General features: G+C 43.5%; 1 protein-coding gene across 3 annotated transcripts in view; it reads right to left on the bottom strand.

Annotated features, from left to right (window-relative positions):
• Positions 1 to 480: 480 nt before the first annotated feature.
• LOC137439987 (1-acyl-sn-glycerol-3-phosphate acyltransferase alpha) overlaps positions 481 to 16,834 on the bottom strand; it is a 114,278-nt gene continuing 97,924 nt past the window's right edge. For all 3 annotated transcript variants that reach the window (XM_078768538.1, XM_078768539.1, XM_068136319.2), the window contains one exon: positions 481 to 1,463. In XM_078768538.1, coding sequence (XP_078624664.1) covers positions 1,282 to 1,463 — 182 coding nt within the window. In that variant the 3' untranslated portion in view covers positions 481 to 1,281. The remainder of the gene's footprint in view (positions 1,464 to 16,834) is intronic.

Genomic DNA, 16,834 nt, shown 5'->3' with positions numbered 1-16,834 from the left:
AGCAGTGGCGTCACCTCATCTCACCTCGCTTCAGCGGTAGAGAAAATGAAATTGTGATTCTGATGTGCCCTGCTCTGTTACAGAATGCCACTGCTGTTGAAGCAGTTTCTTGAATTGGGTTATACTGGGTGGTTTGCCATTGCCTTCCCAGAAATGAGTAATTTGTTCATGGTGCCGCCGATAGTTCACCTACTCTTCGCGAAGAACATCGAGGGATATTTAATGTCCACCAACTAATGCCAGCGGATGGGACACCAGTTTAACTTCTAGGCATAACATTGATGAACCAGCGGGATGAGAGTTTATAACTATGTCGGGATTCTAACCCAGGCTACACGTATTAGAGGTGAGTGCGTGGACATCTCGGCCATCGTACCAGAATTTGTGATAGGAGCGACCAATTTGAAACCGAGAGACCATTAAACCAGGAAACGGTCTTGAGAAAGCGGGCAAGTGAGTTGGTGCTTTATATTGTCTGTGTTGGGATAAAGCAATTGCAGAGACTTTATTCATCACATTCATCAGACAATTCATATTTCAAACTTTGTGTGGCATCAAGTCACCAGAATCGAGCGAGCTCAAAGCAAAGGAACACCACGGTGAGTCAGAAGACCTCGGGCATCAAAATGTCCCTGTTGAAGAGGTGCCCTCGAAATGGGGGGGTGTTACGTCTAATATGTCACAATCCCCTCTCATTACAACACAATCTTCCAATAATTGACTGAAAGTTGTCCTCAAAGATGAGAAACAGCAACACCTACTGGTGTTTAAAGTTGAAAATCAAACATTGTTTGCACACAGGTTCAATCACCCAGCACGTCAACCTACACACACAGAAACATCTTTTCTTCGTGTTTATTTTGCACGTCCGGCACATCTGGTCACTTCAAATGATCCAAACTTCAACAGATTGAGGGGGAAACAGCCAGGCAGAGTGCACAAAATAGGATGCTGTGAAAGGTAATGTCCTTTGCTTGGGTGTAATAGTGATGGGAAGAAGAGAGTGGACTCAGCCAGGCAGGAAGTCTGCCCCTTGAGATAGACTCCAGCATGTTCTGGGTCATAATAAGAGCACGTTACGAGGGTCGTGCACGGGTCGGACCGAACGAAATCCACCCCCAAAAAACGTCACGCCGTCGTCACGTCTCCGTGACTGCTTCACCTAGACACCTGAGGCCTCCCGTATCGTCACAGCAGGTGTGTTAGCAAAATAAAGCCGAGTGAAGAAAACAAAAATAAAAACTTCCTTCCTGTTTATTACATTTTAGATTAATTATTCTCTTATTCTTTCTCTGTTTGCCTTTGTCGTAATCCTTCTGAATGGGTCTTCTTCATTTGCAACCCCGAAATTCCTTGGAAAGTTTCTATCATGGCCGCCCGGATGCTGTCCGTTAAATGAGGTACGTCTTCCGCTTCCTTGCCAAAAGTTTCCCACGGAGGAAGAATCCTCACTCGCACTGTTCCTAAAGCAAAAGGGTAGAAAAGTTTCAAACTTTATATTTTTCAGATTAAAACAAAAAATTGGCAAATCTTCCAATCTGGGTTAGGACTAGGGACTCTCCACTCCACCAAGACACCTGAACCAGAATCGAATCGGCTTGTTCTCTTCATCAAACCAACTCGTCCACCAAGTTTATTCACAAATCGTCCAAAACGTTTTAAAATATCATGTTATATATCACTTTTCACCTGATCTCTCAATGGTGAGGAATCACTGAAAAATTAAATAATTATCGCATCCGAATCCATATTCTGATCTTCACCAAAATCTAAATGGATTAGTCCTTGTCGGACACCCAACCTGTCCACCAAGTTTCATCCAAATCCGTCCAAAACTTTTTGAGATATCATGGTCACAGACAAACAGACAGGGGTGAAAACATAATCTCCATCCACCTTCCGTCGCAGAGGTAAAGATAGATGTGCAGTGAACATGAGGCACAAATGAAGGAAATCGAGACAGAAAAGATAGATGTGCAGTGAACGTGAGGAGTGATGGAAATCGAGACAGAAAAGATAGATGTGCAGTGAATGTGAGGAGTGATGGAAATCGAGACAGAAAAGATAGATGTGCAGTGAACGTGAGGAGTGATGGAAATCGAGACAGAAAAAGATAGATGTGCAGTGAACGTGAGGAGTGATGGAAATCGAGACAGAAAAGATAGATGTGCAGTGAACATGAGGAGTGATGGAAATCGAGACAGAAAAAGATAGATGTGCAGTGAACATGAGGAGTGATGGAAATCGAGACAGAAAAGATAGATGTGCAGTGAACGTGAGGAGTGATGGAAATCGAGACAGAAAAGATAGATGTGCAGTGAACGTGAGGAGTGATGGAAATCGAGACAGAAAAAGATAGATGTGCAGTGAACATGAGGAGTGATGGAAATCGAGACACAAAAAGATAGATGTGTAGTGAACATGAGGAGTGATGGAAATCGAGACAGAAAAGATAGATGTGCAGTGAACGTGAGGAGTGATGGAAATCGAGACAGAAAAGATAGATGTGCAGTGAACATGAGGCACAAATGAAGGAAATCGAGACAGAAAAGATAGATGTGCAGTGAACGTGAGGAGTGATGGAAATCGAGACAGAAAAGATAGATGTGCAGTGAACATGAGGAGTGAAGCAAATAGAGATAGAAAAAGATAGATGTGCAGTGAACGTGGGGAGTGAAGCAAATAGATATAGAAAAAGATAGATGTGCAGTGAACATGAGGAGTGAAGCAAATAGAGATAGAAAAAGATAGCTGTGCAGTGAATGTGAGGAGTGAAGCAAATAGAGATAGAAAAAGATAGCTGTGCAGTGAACGTGAGGAGTGAAGCAAATAGAGATAGAAAAAGATAGATGTGCAGTGAACGTGAGGAGTGAAGCAAATAGAGATAGAAAAAGATAGATGTGCAGTGAACATGAGGAGTGATGGAAATCGAGACACAAAAAGATAGATGTGTAGTGAACATGAGGAGTGATGGAAATCGAGACAGAAAAGATAGATGTGCAGTGAACGTGAGGAGTGATGGAAATCGAGACAGAAAAGATAGATGTGCAGTGAACATGAGGCACAAATGAAGGAAATCGAGACAGAAAAGATAGATGTGCAGTGAACGTGAGGAGTGATGGAAATCGAGACAGAAAAGATAGATGTGCAGTGAACATGAGGAGTGAAGCAAATAGAGATAGAAAAAGATAGATGTGCAGTGAACGTGGGGAGTGAAGCAAATAGAGATAGAAAAAGATAGATGTGCAGTGAACATGAGGAGTGAAGCAAATAGAGATAGAAAAAGATAGCTGTGCAGTGAATGTGAGGAGTGAAGCAAATAGAGATAGAAAAAGATAGCTGTGCAGTGAACGTGAGGAGTGAAGCAAATAGAGATAGAAAAAGATAGATGTGCAGTGAACGTGAGGAGTGAAGCAAATAGAGATAGAAAAAGATAGATGTGCAGTGAACGTGAGGAGTGAAGCAAATAGCGATAGAAAAAGATAGATGTGCAGTGAACGTGAGGAGTGAAGCAAATAGAGATAGAAAAAGATAGATGTGCAGTGAACATGAGGAGTGAAGCAAATAGAGATAGAAAAAGATAGCTGTGCAGTGAACATGAGGAGTGATGGAAATCGAGACAGAAAAAGATAGATGTGCAGTGAACGTGAGGAGTGATGGAAATCGAGACAGAAAAGATAGATGTGCAGTGAACATGAGGAGTGATGGAAATCGAGACAGAAAAAGATAGATGTGCAGTGAACATGAGGAGTGATGGAAATCGAGACAGAAAAGATAGATGTGCAGTGAACGTGAGGAGTGATGGAAATCGAGACAGAAAAAGATAGATGTGCAGTGAACGTGAGGAGTGATGGAAATCGAGACAGAAAAGATAGATGTGCAGTGAACATGAGGAGTGATGGAAATCGAGACAGAAAAAGATAGATGTGCAGTGAACATGAGGAGTGATGGAAATCGAGACAGAAAAGATAGATGTGCAGTGAACGTGAGGAGTGATGGAAATCGAGACAGAAAAGATAGATGTGCAGTGAACGTGAGGAGTGATGGAAATCGAGACAGAAAAAGATAGATGTGCAGTGAACATGAGGAGTGATGGAAATCGAGACACAAAAAGATAGATGTGTAGTGAACATGAGGAGTGATGGAAATCGAGACAGAAAAGATAGATGTGCAGTGAACGTGAGGAGTGATGGAAATCGAGACAGAAAAGATAGATGTGCAGTGAACATGAGGCACAAATGAAGGAAATCGAGACAGAAAAGATAGATGTGCAGTGAACGTGAGGAGTGATGGAAATCGAGACAGAAAAGATAGATGTGCAGTGAACATGAGGAGTGAAGCAAATAGAGATAGAAAAAGATAGATGTGCAGTGAACGTGGGGAGTGAAGCAAATAGATATAGAAAAAGATAGATGTGCAGTGAACATGAGGAGTGAAGCAAATAGAGATAGAAAAAGATAGCTGTGCAGTGAATGTGAGGAGTGAAGCAAATAGAGATAGAAAAAGATAGCTGTGCAGTGAACGTGAGGAGTGAAGCAAATAGAGATAGAAAAAGATAGATGTGCAGTGAACGTGAGGAGTGAAGCAAATAGAGATAGAAAAAGATAGATGTGCAGTGAACATGAGGAGTGATGGAAATCGAGACACAAAAAGATAGATGTGTAGTGAACATGAGGAGTGATGGAAATCGAGACAGAAAAGATAGATGTGCAGTGAACGTGAGGAGTGATGGAAATCGAGACAGAAAAGATAGATGTGCAGTGAACATGAGGCACAAATGAAGGAAATCGAGACAGAAAAGATAGATGTGCAGTGAACGTGAGGAGTGATGGAAATCGAGACAGAAAAGATAGATGTGCAGTGAACATGAGGAGTGAAGCAAATAGAGATAGAAAAAGATAGATGTGCAGTGAACGTGGGGAGTGAAGCAAATAGAGATAGAAAAAGATAGATGTGCAGTGAACATGAGGAGTGAAGCAAATAGAGATAGAAAAAGATAGCTGTGCAGTGAATGTGAGGAGTGAAGCAAATAGAGATAGAAAAAGATAGCTGTGCAGTGAACGTGAGGAGTGAAGCAAATAGAGATAGAAAAAGATAGATGTGCAGTGAACGTGAGGAGTGAAGCAAATAGAGATAGAAAAAGATAGATGTGCAGTGAACGTGAGGAGTGAAGCAAATAGCGATAGAAAAAGATAGATGTGCAGTGAACGTGAGGAGTGAAGCAAATAGAGATAGAAAAAGATAGATGTGCAGTGAACATGAGGAGTGAAGCAAATAGAGATAGAAAAAGATAGCTGTGCAGTGAACATGAGGAGTGAAGCAAATAGAGATAGAAAAAGATAGATGTGCAGTGAACATGAGGCACGAATGAAGGAAATCGAGATAGAAAAAGATAGATGTGCAGTGAACGTGGGGAGTGAAGCAAATCGAGATAGAAAAAGATAGATGTGCAGTGAACGTGGGGAGTGAAGCAAATCGAGATAGAAAAAGATAGATGTGCAGTGAACATGAGGCACGAATGAAGGAAATCGAGACAGAAAAAGATAGATGTGCAGTGAACATGAGGCACGAATGAAGGAAATAGAGATAGAAAAAGATAGATGTGCAATGAACGTGAGGAGTGAAGGAAATAGAGATAGAAAAAGATAGATGTGCAGTGAACATGAGGAGTGAAGCAAATAGAGATAGAAAAAGATGGATGTGCAGTGAACATGAGGAGTGAAGCAAATAGAGACAGAAAAAGATAGATGTGCAGTGAACATGAGGAGTGCAGCAAATAGAGATAGAAAAAGATAGATGTGCAGTGAACATGAGGAGTGAAGCAAATAGAGATAGAAAAAGATAGATGTGCAGTGAACATGAGGAGTGAAGCAAATAGAGATAGAAAAAGATAGATGTGCAGTGAACGTGAGGAGTGAAGCAAATAGCGATAGAAAAAGATAGATGTGCAGTGAACGTGAGGAGTGAAGCAAATAGAGATAGAAAAAGATAGATGTGCAGTGAACGTGAGGAGTGAAGCAAATAGCGATAGAAAAAGATAGATGTGCAGTGAACATGAGGAGTGAAGCAAATAGAGACAGAAAAAGATAGATGTGCAGTGAACGTGAGGAGTGAAGCAAATAGAGATAGAAAAAGATAGATGTGCAGTGAACGTGAGGAGTGAAGCAAATAGAGATAGAAAAAGATAGATGTGCAGTGAACGTGAGGAGTGAAGCAAATAGCGATAGAAAAAGATAGATGTGCAGTGAACGTGAGGAGTGAAGCAAATAGAGATAGAAAAAGATAGATGTGCAGTGAACATGAGGAGTGAAGCAAATAGAGATAGAAAAAGATAGCTGTGCAGTGAACATGAGGAGTGAAGCAAATAGAGATAGAAAAAGATAGATGTGCAGTGAACATGAGGCACGAATGAAGGAAATCGAGATAGAAAAAGATAGATGTGCAGTGAACGTGGGGAGTGAAGCAAATCGAGATAGAAAAAGATAGATGTGCAGTGAACGTGGGGAGTGAAGCAAATCGAGATAGAAAAAGATAGATGTGCAGTGAACATGAGGCACGAATGAAGGAAATCGAGACAGAAAAAGATAGATGTGCAGTGAACATGAGGCACGAATGAAGGAAATAGAGATAGAAAAAGATAGATGTGCAATGAACGTGAGGAGTGAAGGAAATAGAGATAGAAAAAGATAGATGTGCAGTGAACATGAGGAGTGAAGCAAATAGAGATAGAAAAAGATGGATGTGCAGTGAACATGAGGAGTGAAGCAAATAGAGACAGAAAAAGATAGATGTGCAGTGAACATGAGGAGTGCAGCAAATAGAGATAGAAAAAGATAGATGTGCAGTGAACATGAGGAGTGAAGCAAATAGAGATAGAAAAAGATAGATGTGCAGTGAACATGAGGAGTGAAGCAAATAGAGATAGAAAAAGATAGATGTGCAGTGAACGTGAGGAGTGAAGCAAATAGCGATAGAAAAAGATAGATGTGCAGTGAACGTGAGGAGTGAAGCAAATAGAGATAGAAAAAGATAGATGTGCAGTGAACGTGAGGAGTGAAGCAAATAGCGATAGAAAAAGATAGATGTGCAGTGAACATGAGGAGTGAAGCAAATAGAGACAGAAAAAGATAGATGTGCAGTGAACGTGAGGAGTGAAGCAAATAGAGATAGAAAAAGATAGATGTGCAGTGAACGTGAGGAGTGAAGCAAATAGAGATAGAAAAAATAGATGTGGAGTGAAGATGAGGAGCGAGTGAAGGAAATAGAGACAGAAAAAGATAGATGTGCAGTGAACAGGAGTGAAGGAAATCGAGATAGAAAAAAATAGATGTGGAGTGAAGATGAGGAGCGAGTGAAGAAAATAGAGAAATCAAAAGGTAGATGTGCAGTGAACATGAGGAGCGACTGAAGGAAATAGAGATAGAAAAACAATTTATGTTTTGTATCCCACTGATCGGTCAGATGTGGATTCGGACCTGAACCAAAATCTAATCGGCTTGTTCTCTTCATCAAACCAACTCGTCCACCAAGTGTATTCACAACTCGCCCATAACTTTTTAAAATATCATGTTATTGATCGCTTTTCACCAGATTCTCAATGGTGAAGAATCACTTAAAAATTAAACAATTCTCCAATCCGAATCCACATTCAGATCCTCACCAAAATCAAATAGGTTTGGTCTCGTCACACACCCAACCGGTCCATTAAGTTTCATCCGAATCCGTCCATAACTTTGAGATATCATGACACATTATCGGTTTTAGCCCTGTTACTCAATGGTGAAGAATAACTTCAAAAATTAAATAATTCTCACATCTGGATCCGTATTCAGATCTTCACCAAAATCAAATCGATTAGCTGATATACAACACAACAACAACAACAGGCATTTTAAGGCCATTTTCCCTGCTGGAGCGGGGGTTAGCCTTGCGGTCCCCATGACAATCTTCTCCATTTTGCCCTATTTTCTGCATCTCTCCTTGTTAACCCCCTTGCCCGCATTTCTTCTTCCACCATCTTTAGCCAAGTCTTTCTCGGTCTTCCCCGTCTTCTACTTCCTTCTACATTTATTTCCATCACTCTTCTCAACCAGTCACTTTCATCCTTCCTCAACACATGGCCAAACCATCTCAACCTGTTCCTCTTCACAACATCAATCACAGTCTCTATTCCCATCATCTTTCGCAATTCATCATTTGTCTTCCTCTCTCTCAACGATACTCCACACATCCACCAAACCATTCGCATTTCCGCCCTTTCCAGTCTGCGTTGCTGCCCTACATTCATGACCCATGTCTCGCTCCCATCAATCATAACACTTCTCACACATGCAGCATACACCTTTCCCTTCAGCTTCAACGACACTCCCATCCTCATCAGCACGCCACTCAGTTCCCGAAATTATACCATGCACATCTCTCTTGCAAACGTTGCCGAGTCTGATCCACCTTCTCCATTCAGCATGTCTCTGAGGTAGCAAAATGTTTTCACACCTTCCAGCTTCACGCCGTCTCCAAGATCCAACTCAACATTTCCTCCACCTGCAGCTCCCTATGTGCACACCTTACATTTGAATGTAGCTGCCACACTGGTTAATGACCCTCTCAAACCACTACATTTTTGATGAACCAACTCAGCGCACATTGTACATTGAATGGAGTTCACTCCAACACCCTTCCTGCACACAGCACACGGCCACTTCCCAGTTCTTTCCACCTCACCACATGCTTTATCACTTGCCATCACCTTCGTCTTTCCGATATTCACCTTCAGACCTTTTGTCTCCATACATTTCTTCCACTTGTTCATCTTTTCCTTCAGTCCATCCATATTTTCCGCAATCAACACCAGATCATCTGCATCCAACAACTCCCACGGTAAACCCTCCTTTACGTTCTGAGCCAGCATCTCCATCACAGCTACAAATAGTATCGGACTTCGTACCAACCCCTGAAGCACTCCCACCTTCACCTCAAATTCACCACTGTTCCCGTCCTTCGTCCTTACAGCTGTGCGCGCTCTTTTGTACATTGCCATCACTACTCTGATCAACCATTCCTCCACTTCTAACTTCCTCAATGCCCATGTCAATACTATGCGTGGAACCCTATCGAATGCTTTCTCCAGATCAACAAACCCAAGAAACAACTTCTTCCTCTTCTCCATGTACTTCTTTTTTCTTTTTTTTGTTTTGTATACTGAATCGAGGCTCGTTAAAGAGCTAAATAGAAAGTATCGCAACTCCTGCAACTGCCTCACAATAAAGAGCGCATCTGTCGTTCCTCGTCCTGGCATAAATCCAAACTGCATTTTGTCGATCTTCACCTTCTTCCTTATCCTCCTCTCCAACACCCTTTCCAATACCTTCATTCCATGCTCCAATAACTTTATCGCTCGGTACGAGCCACATTCCTGAGGGTCACCTTTCCCCTTGTATAGAGGGGCGAGGGTACTCAGTTCCCAAACCACTGGAATGCGGCCTTCTTTCACCACCAGATTGCAGATCTCTGTCATTCTCTTCACACCCCAACTTCCTGCTGCCTTCAACATGTCTCCCACAACTCCCGTCGGCCCTACCGCTTTTCTACTCTTCATTGCTTTTATCGCTTCCTCAACTTCCTTCTCAGTTATCTTCTCTGCCGGTCCTAAAACTGGGTTACTCTCTATGTTGCCATCCCATTCATTCTCTGTATTCAACAGCATTTCCATACATCTTTTCCATCTTCCTTTAATTCCATCTGGGTCCACAACGATTTGTCCCACTTCATCCTTCAAGCAACTCACCCCCATCACATCACACCTCTCTTTCGCTATCTGCTTTGCAATCCTGAATACCGCCCTCTGACCCTCTTCCGAATCCAAGCGTTCTCCGAACATTTTCCTCCATGCCTCCTCCGCCTTTGCTACCTCTTTCTTTGCAGCCTTCTTGGCTGCCTTATAACTTTCCTGCTCTGCCTTTTCTGCTCCCGTACCCTTCGCCTTCTGCCACTCCTTGAACTTCTTCCTCTTCTCGTCAATCCTCTTTCCAACTTCATCATCCCACCACCATGTTTCAGAGTGCCTCGGTGGTCCTTTTGTCCATCCACATACCTCACCAACGGCTCCCAACAGACTATCTTTCATTGACATCCAACCACGTTCAAGCTCAACCACATCATCCTCTGCCATAATCATCCTCTCTTTTAATGCCTCCCTTACTGTCACCTCTTTCAACCTCCACACCTTCATTCTCGGTTGGTACTTCACCCGCCGAGCTCTCCTCGCACCTTTCACCCTTATGTCGCAAACAACCAAGTGGTGCTGTGAAACAGCCTCCTCCCCCGGGATCACCTTTGTGTCCCGGAGGTGCCCCCTAACTCGCCTACGCACCATCAGGTAGTCAATGGTTGTCGTTGACCCACCTGACGTGTATGTAACAAGCTTATTATCCCCTTTCTGAAACTGAGTATTACAAATCAACAAATCAGCTCCATCAGCAAACTCCAAAATCCTTTCACCTTCTCCATTTCTCACACCATATCCGTAACCCCCATGAACTCCCTCAAAACCGTCCATACTCCTTCCCACATGTCCATTTAGGTCTCCTCCTACCACAACAACTTCCTCATCTTTCACGTTTTCCATCAGCTTCTCTATCGCACACCAGAACTTGTCCTTCTCTTCATCGCTCCGACCAACCTGCGGAGCATATCCCGAGATGACGTCCACCAAGAGCTTTCCAATCATCATTTTCACCATCATCAACCTATCACTCACTCTAGTCACACTCACCACACTGTCTACAAACTCCTCAGAAAACAGGACACCAACACCATTCATGCCCTCCGGGCACCCTTGCTACACAAACTTGTATTTCTGTCCCTGCCTACCCTTCACCATTCTCACACCACTTCCCTTCCATCTCGTCTCTTGCACACAACATATGCCCACTCTTCTTCTGACCAATACTTCCACCACTTCACCTTATCTCCCTGTCATTGTCCCTACATTCCATGTGCCAAAACTCAGAAACCGATCTCCACTTCGGGCTGTACCCTGCTCATATGTAGTGGTAATTGTCATGGTTCTCTTTTTGAGGCAATGTTTTTATGGCCGGATGCCCTTCCTGACGCCAACCCTCTTAGTCGCCTCTTACGACATGCAGGGATACGGTGTACCTATTCTAACCAGGGTACACACCGGGATAAAGCTTTGAATAAAACCAAACGGGTTTAATCCCGAACAAATAAACGGAGAATGAAATCAATAACTATATACAATAAAGTAAAATAATCCGATAAAAACTAAGGCGTCAAGTCACAAGCACAGACGGGGCGAGGGACACAAAATGGCGACTTATCTCTGCTCTTTCAGATGACACAAGCTTCCCAAGAGAAACCAGCACCCAAAGCATTTTGAACAAAACCGCAATGCTGGTGTCCATGTTGCATTCAGTGCCGTAAGCTTGCTTTGATAGAGCTGATATTTTTGGTGACGCATTCTTGTGAGCTGACGGAACCAGGAGCCCTATGCCCCCGTCCGTCTAGGCTCTTAAATCGATTAGCTGATATGTAAATCCCATTCAAATTTCAAGTCAATCAGATGAAAATTGAGGATTTTAGAAATTTGAAAAGGTTGTTGACCTTTTGGCCTATGTTGACCTTTTGGCCGATGTTGACCTTTTGGCCGATGTTGACCTTTTGGCCGATGTTGACCTTTTGGCCTATATTAATCTCAGAAAATTGAGGATTTTAGAAACTAGTGAGGTACACGTGCTATGCATGGGTGGGAGGCCAGAAGCAAAAAGACAATGTAGAAACGGCGAATGCTAAAGCATGAAACCAATAAATTCCACATTCCTGTAGCACCTTCAGTTGCACGTCAGATATGGACAGCAAGTTCGTGAAGGACTTCCATGAAAAACGTACCCGTACGCAAACAAACGGGTACGTTCACGTATAGAAACATCGATCGTGGGTCCATGGCGAATCTGCACATGGTGATCCGCAAATTTCACGTTTACACTTGTTTCACGTTGATCTTGTTGCGTTTCACGTTTACGACATTTCGTCATTCACTTGAACTCGATATCTCTTTTTTTCATTCCAAACAGCATAACTCCAATCACAAATTAAATAGCATTAATATAAAAAAAATAAACTTTTAACAACATTCGTGACATAAACAAATATTTAAATCCTGATGTGAAGTTCCGTATGGTTGGGTGAATACAATTACAAATTCAAAATCGTAATTGTAGTCACTCAATTCCAATCATCAATTCATACTTTAACAAAATACTGTTTTAAATGAGGGTTGCATTGGGATATTATCAAACCCGCTGATGGCCGTAATCTGTCCACTTCCGCATTCGCGGCAGGTTCATAATTCTCATGAAAATCTAAACAGTATTTGTAGAATTTCAATAAAAGCCACATCACTGTTCATATCGGAAAATATTATTCCATCGTGTTTGGAAAAACTGGAAAATTGGAAAAATAATATAGCCTATTTTACTCCAGGGGGCCCCAGGATTACCCACCCAAAATATTGTTGCGATCGATTTAGCCGTTTTTTGCGGTACCTGGGAATGGACGGACGGACGGACAGACGGACATTTGGTGAATTGTAGTAAGATTTGAAAAGGTTGTTGACCTTTTGGCCTATGTTGACCTTTAGCCTATGTTTATCTCCAAAATAGTTGGTGGTTGAATTCAATTTGCTGATGTGTAAATCCATATTCAAATTTCAAGTCAATTGGATGAAAATTGAGGATTTTAGCAATTTGAAAAAAGTGGCTGACCTTTGGCCTTTGACCTTTTGACCTCAAAAATCAATAGGATTTTGTCGGACCACAAACTCTACCATTTAGTGAAGTTTCGTGAAGAACGGTTTAAAATTGTGACCTACAGGAAAGTATAAGTGAGCAGACAAAAACAAACACACAAACCGGAGTGATCAACATACTTGTCAAAAATAATTTTTTTTGCTAAATAACAAACAGACAGACAGGGGTGAAAACAACCTCCATCCACCTTAGGTGGCGGAGGTAATCAATTGAATTGGCCACAGGTGGACTCCAATGAAGTTGTAGAGACATCTCAAGGATGATAAAAGGAAATTGGATGCACCTGAGCTCAATTTGGAGTGTCATAGCAAAGGGGTTGAATACTTATTGATTCAAGACATTTTAGCTTTTCATTTTTAATTATTTTGTAAAAAATTCTGAAAGGAAAATTGCACTTTGATATTATAATTTATTACGTGTAGATCAGTGAAAAAAACAAATCTCAATTTAATCCATTTTAAATTCTGGCTGCAACACAACAAAATGTGAAAAGAGTCAAGAGGTGTGAATACTTTCTCAAAGCACCGTAGAAGCAAGGCCTCGAGCTCGCGAACTTGAAGAGGAGCACGTGGACTTATACAATATGTGCCCACTGGCTGAAGGGGAGCACGTGGACGTATATAATATGTGCTCACTGGCTGAAGGGGAGCATGTCGACATATATAATATGTGCTCACCGGCTGAAGGGGAGCATGTCGACGTATATATGTGCTCACTGGCTGAAGGGGAGCATGTGGACGTAACATATTGTTACGTTTGTGGGGGGTAGGCATTACCTTAGTCCAGGCAGAATTGCATAGGTAGTGTGCTCCGACTGTCGTGAAGAAGAACCCCCATGTATCATAAGTAGGGATCCGGTAGACCGTACGTCGTGTAAGCACGTATCTTCGTTCCCATCACGAGGGTTGGGGTTATGTTAATTCGTTTGGGATTATGGGTAATGAATCCCCTGTATGGAATGGCCTCTGTTATTTTCCCTTTGTTCCTTATGACACCAGCAGCACACAAACAAAGCCAGGAAATCGCGTATTTATCGCACTGAATAAAAACCAAACAGAAGCAAGACATCAAAAACTACCACAAATACCACCGACGTGGTGAGCACACAGGCACGGTTGGGCCGTGAGGCCACGCCCCGAAGAGCAGCGATTGGTCCGGGGATTGATTGGCGCAAGGACTGCTAAGATGGGACGATTGGTTTGGTGGAGCAGGCACGGATGACGCCAGAGCCTCGAGTATAAAAGAACACTCTCCCCGACATTTTCCCCTCTTGCCTTTTGCCTTTCTCCTCTGGACCTCTTTTCTCTTGGCTATCCCTCTTGAAGACAAAATATGTTGTTGCGACATTTTCTGCCCTTTTTCCACCCAGGAGTTAATAGCGAACAGTGGAATTTTTTTCTCGCTTGTGTGGGACATTGGTGCTGTGCAGTCGGCATTTTATAACCCTAACTTTGGGTTTCGACGATGGTGAGGAAAGGCGGTCGCGGCTCATAGACTGTGGTGTGCTTGGCCGTGGCTTCGTGATGGCTGAGGGCCGTGCCGAGTGAACCGGAGAGGCGGCGGTGCTGTGTGGAGCAGAGACGAGTGGACAGGCACGGCCTGCTCGCTCGATGGCCTGAGGAGCAAACTGTGTACAGAGGCCTGGTTCCCGCTCGCGAGCTGCGCGGCAAAGTTTGCTGATCCTGCCAAGGACGCGGGGATTTTGACAATTCCTGACGAGGTTCAAGAGCAGCTCGGAGCAAAGTGCCCACGAAACAACAAACATTTTTTCATTTCGTTCTTTTATATTTCCCTTTTTGTGTATTCGACCCGGTGTGTACCCCGGTTTAGAATAGGTACACCATATCCCTGCGTGTCGTAAGAGGCGACTAAAAGGGATGGCGTCAGGAAGGGCATCCGGCCAAAAAAAACATTGCCTCAAAAAGAGAACCATGACAATTACGACTATATATGGGCAGGGTACAGCCCGAAGTACCCCGTGGGGGACCCCACTCCCTCTCATCAAAACAAGGTGGGGAACCCGATCGAAGCAAGGGTGGAAATCATTCCATTTATGACGAAGAAACGTCTGATGCCCGACGTGGAGATCGGTTTCTGAGATTTGGGACATGGTATGTGGGGACAATGACAGGGAGATCAGGAGAAGTGGTGGAAGTATGTCAGAAGAAGAGTGGACATATGTTGTGTGCAGGAGACGAGATGGAAGGGAAGTGGTGTGAGAATGGTGAAGGGTAGGCAGGGACAGAAATACAAGTTTGTGTGGCAAGAGTGCCCAGAGGGCGTGGATGGTGTTGGTGTCCTGTTTTCTGAGGAGTTTGTAGACAGTGTGGTGAGTGACTAGAGTGAGTGAAAGGTTGATGATGGTGAAAATGATGATTGGAAAGCTCTTGGTGAACATCATCTCGGGATATGCTCCGCAGGTTGGTCGGAGCGATGAAGAGAAGGACAAGTTCTGGTGTGCTATAGAGAAGCTGATGGAAAACGTGAAAGATGAGGAAGTTGTTGTGGTAGGAGGAGACCTAAATGGACATGTGGGAAGGAGTATGGACGGTTTTGAGGGAGTTCATGGGGGTTACGGATATGGTGAGAAATGGAGAAGGTGAAAGGATTTTGGAGTTTGCTGATGGAGCTGAATTGTTGATTTGTAATACTCAGTTCCAGAAAGAGGTTAATAAGCTTGTTACATACACGTCACGTGGGTCGACGACAACCGTTGACTACCTGCTGGTGCGTAGGCGAGATAGGGGGCACCTCCGGGACACAAAGGTGATCCCGGGGGAGGAGGCTGTTTCACAGCACCACTTGGTTGTCTGGGACATAAGGGTGAAAGGTGCGAGGAGAGCTCGGCGGGTGAAGTACCAACCGAGAATGAAGGTGTGGAGGTTGAAAGAGGTGACAGTAAGGGAGGCATTAAAAGAGAGGCTGATTATGGTGGAGGATAATGTGGTTGAGCTTGAAAGTGGTTGGATGTCAATGAAAGATGGTCTGTTGGGAGCCGTTGGTGAGGTATGTGGATGGACAAAAGGACCACCGAGGCACTCGGAAACATGGTGGTGGGATGATGAAGTTGGAAAGAAGATTGACGAGAAGAGGAAGAAGTTCAAGGAGTGGCAGAAGGCGAAGGGTATTGGGGCAGAAAAGGCAGTGCATGAAAGTTATAAGGCAGCCAAGAAGGCTGCAAAGAAAGAGGTAGCAAAGGCACAGGAGGCATGTAGGAAAATGTTCGGAGAACGCTTGGATTCGGAAGAGGGTCAGAGAGCGGTATTCAGGATTGCAAAGCAGATAGCGAAAGAGAGGTGTGATGTGATGGGGGTGAGTTACTTGAAGGATGAAGTGGGACAAATTGTTGTGGACCCAGATGGAATTAAAGGAAGATGGAAGAGAAATATGGAAATACTGTTGAATGCAGAGAATGAATGGGATGGCAACATAAAGAGTAACCCAGTTTTAGGACCGGCAGAGAAGATAACCGAGAAGGAAGTTGAGGAAGCGATAACGATAAAAGCAATGAAGAGTAGAAAAGCGGGAGGGCCGACGGGAGTTGTGGGAGATATGTTGAAGGCAGCGGGAAATTGGGGTGTGAAGAGAATGACAGAGATCTGCAATCTGGTGGTGAAAGAAGGCTGCATTCCAGTGGATTGGGAACTGAGTACCCTCGTCCCTCTATACAAGGGGAAAGGTGACCCTCTGGACTGTGGCTCGTATCGAGCGATAAAGTTATTGGAGCATGGAATGAAGGTATTGGAAAGGGTGTTGGAGAGGAGGATAAGGAAGAAAGTGAAGATTGACAAAATGCAGTTTGGATTTATGCCAGGAAGAGGAACAACAGACGCGGTTTTTATTGTGAGGCAGTTGCAGGAGAAGTACATGGAGAAGAGGAAGAAGTTGTTTTTTGGGTTTGTTGATCTGGAGAAAGTATTCGATCGGGTTCCACGTGAAGTAGCGGCATGGGCATTGAGGAAGTTAGGAGTGGAGGAATGGTTGATCAGAGTAGTGATGGCAATGTG

Source organism: Myxine glutinosa, chromosome 14 (genome assembly GCF_964187855.1).
Source record: "Myxine glutinosa chromosome 14, kmMyxGlut1.1, whole genome shotgun sequence".
Classification (NCBI taxonomy): Eukaryota; Metazoa; Chordata; class Myxini; order Myxiniformes; family Myxinidae; genus Myxine; species Myxine glutinosa.
Note: the sequence above shows the minus strand (reverse complement) of the source record. Positions and strands in the feature narration are given on the sequence as shown.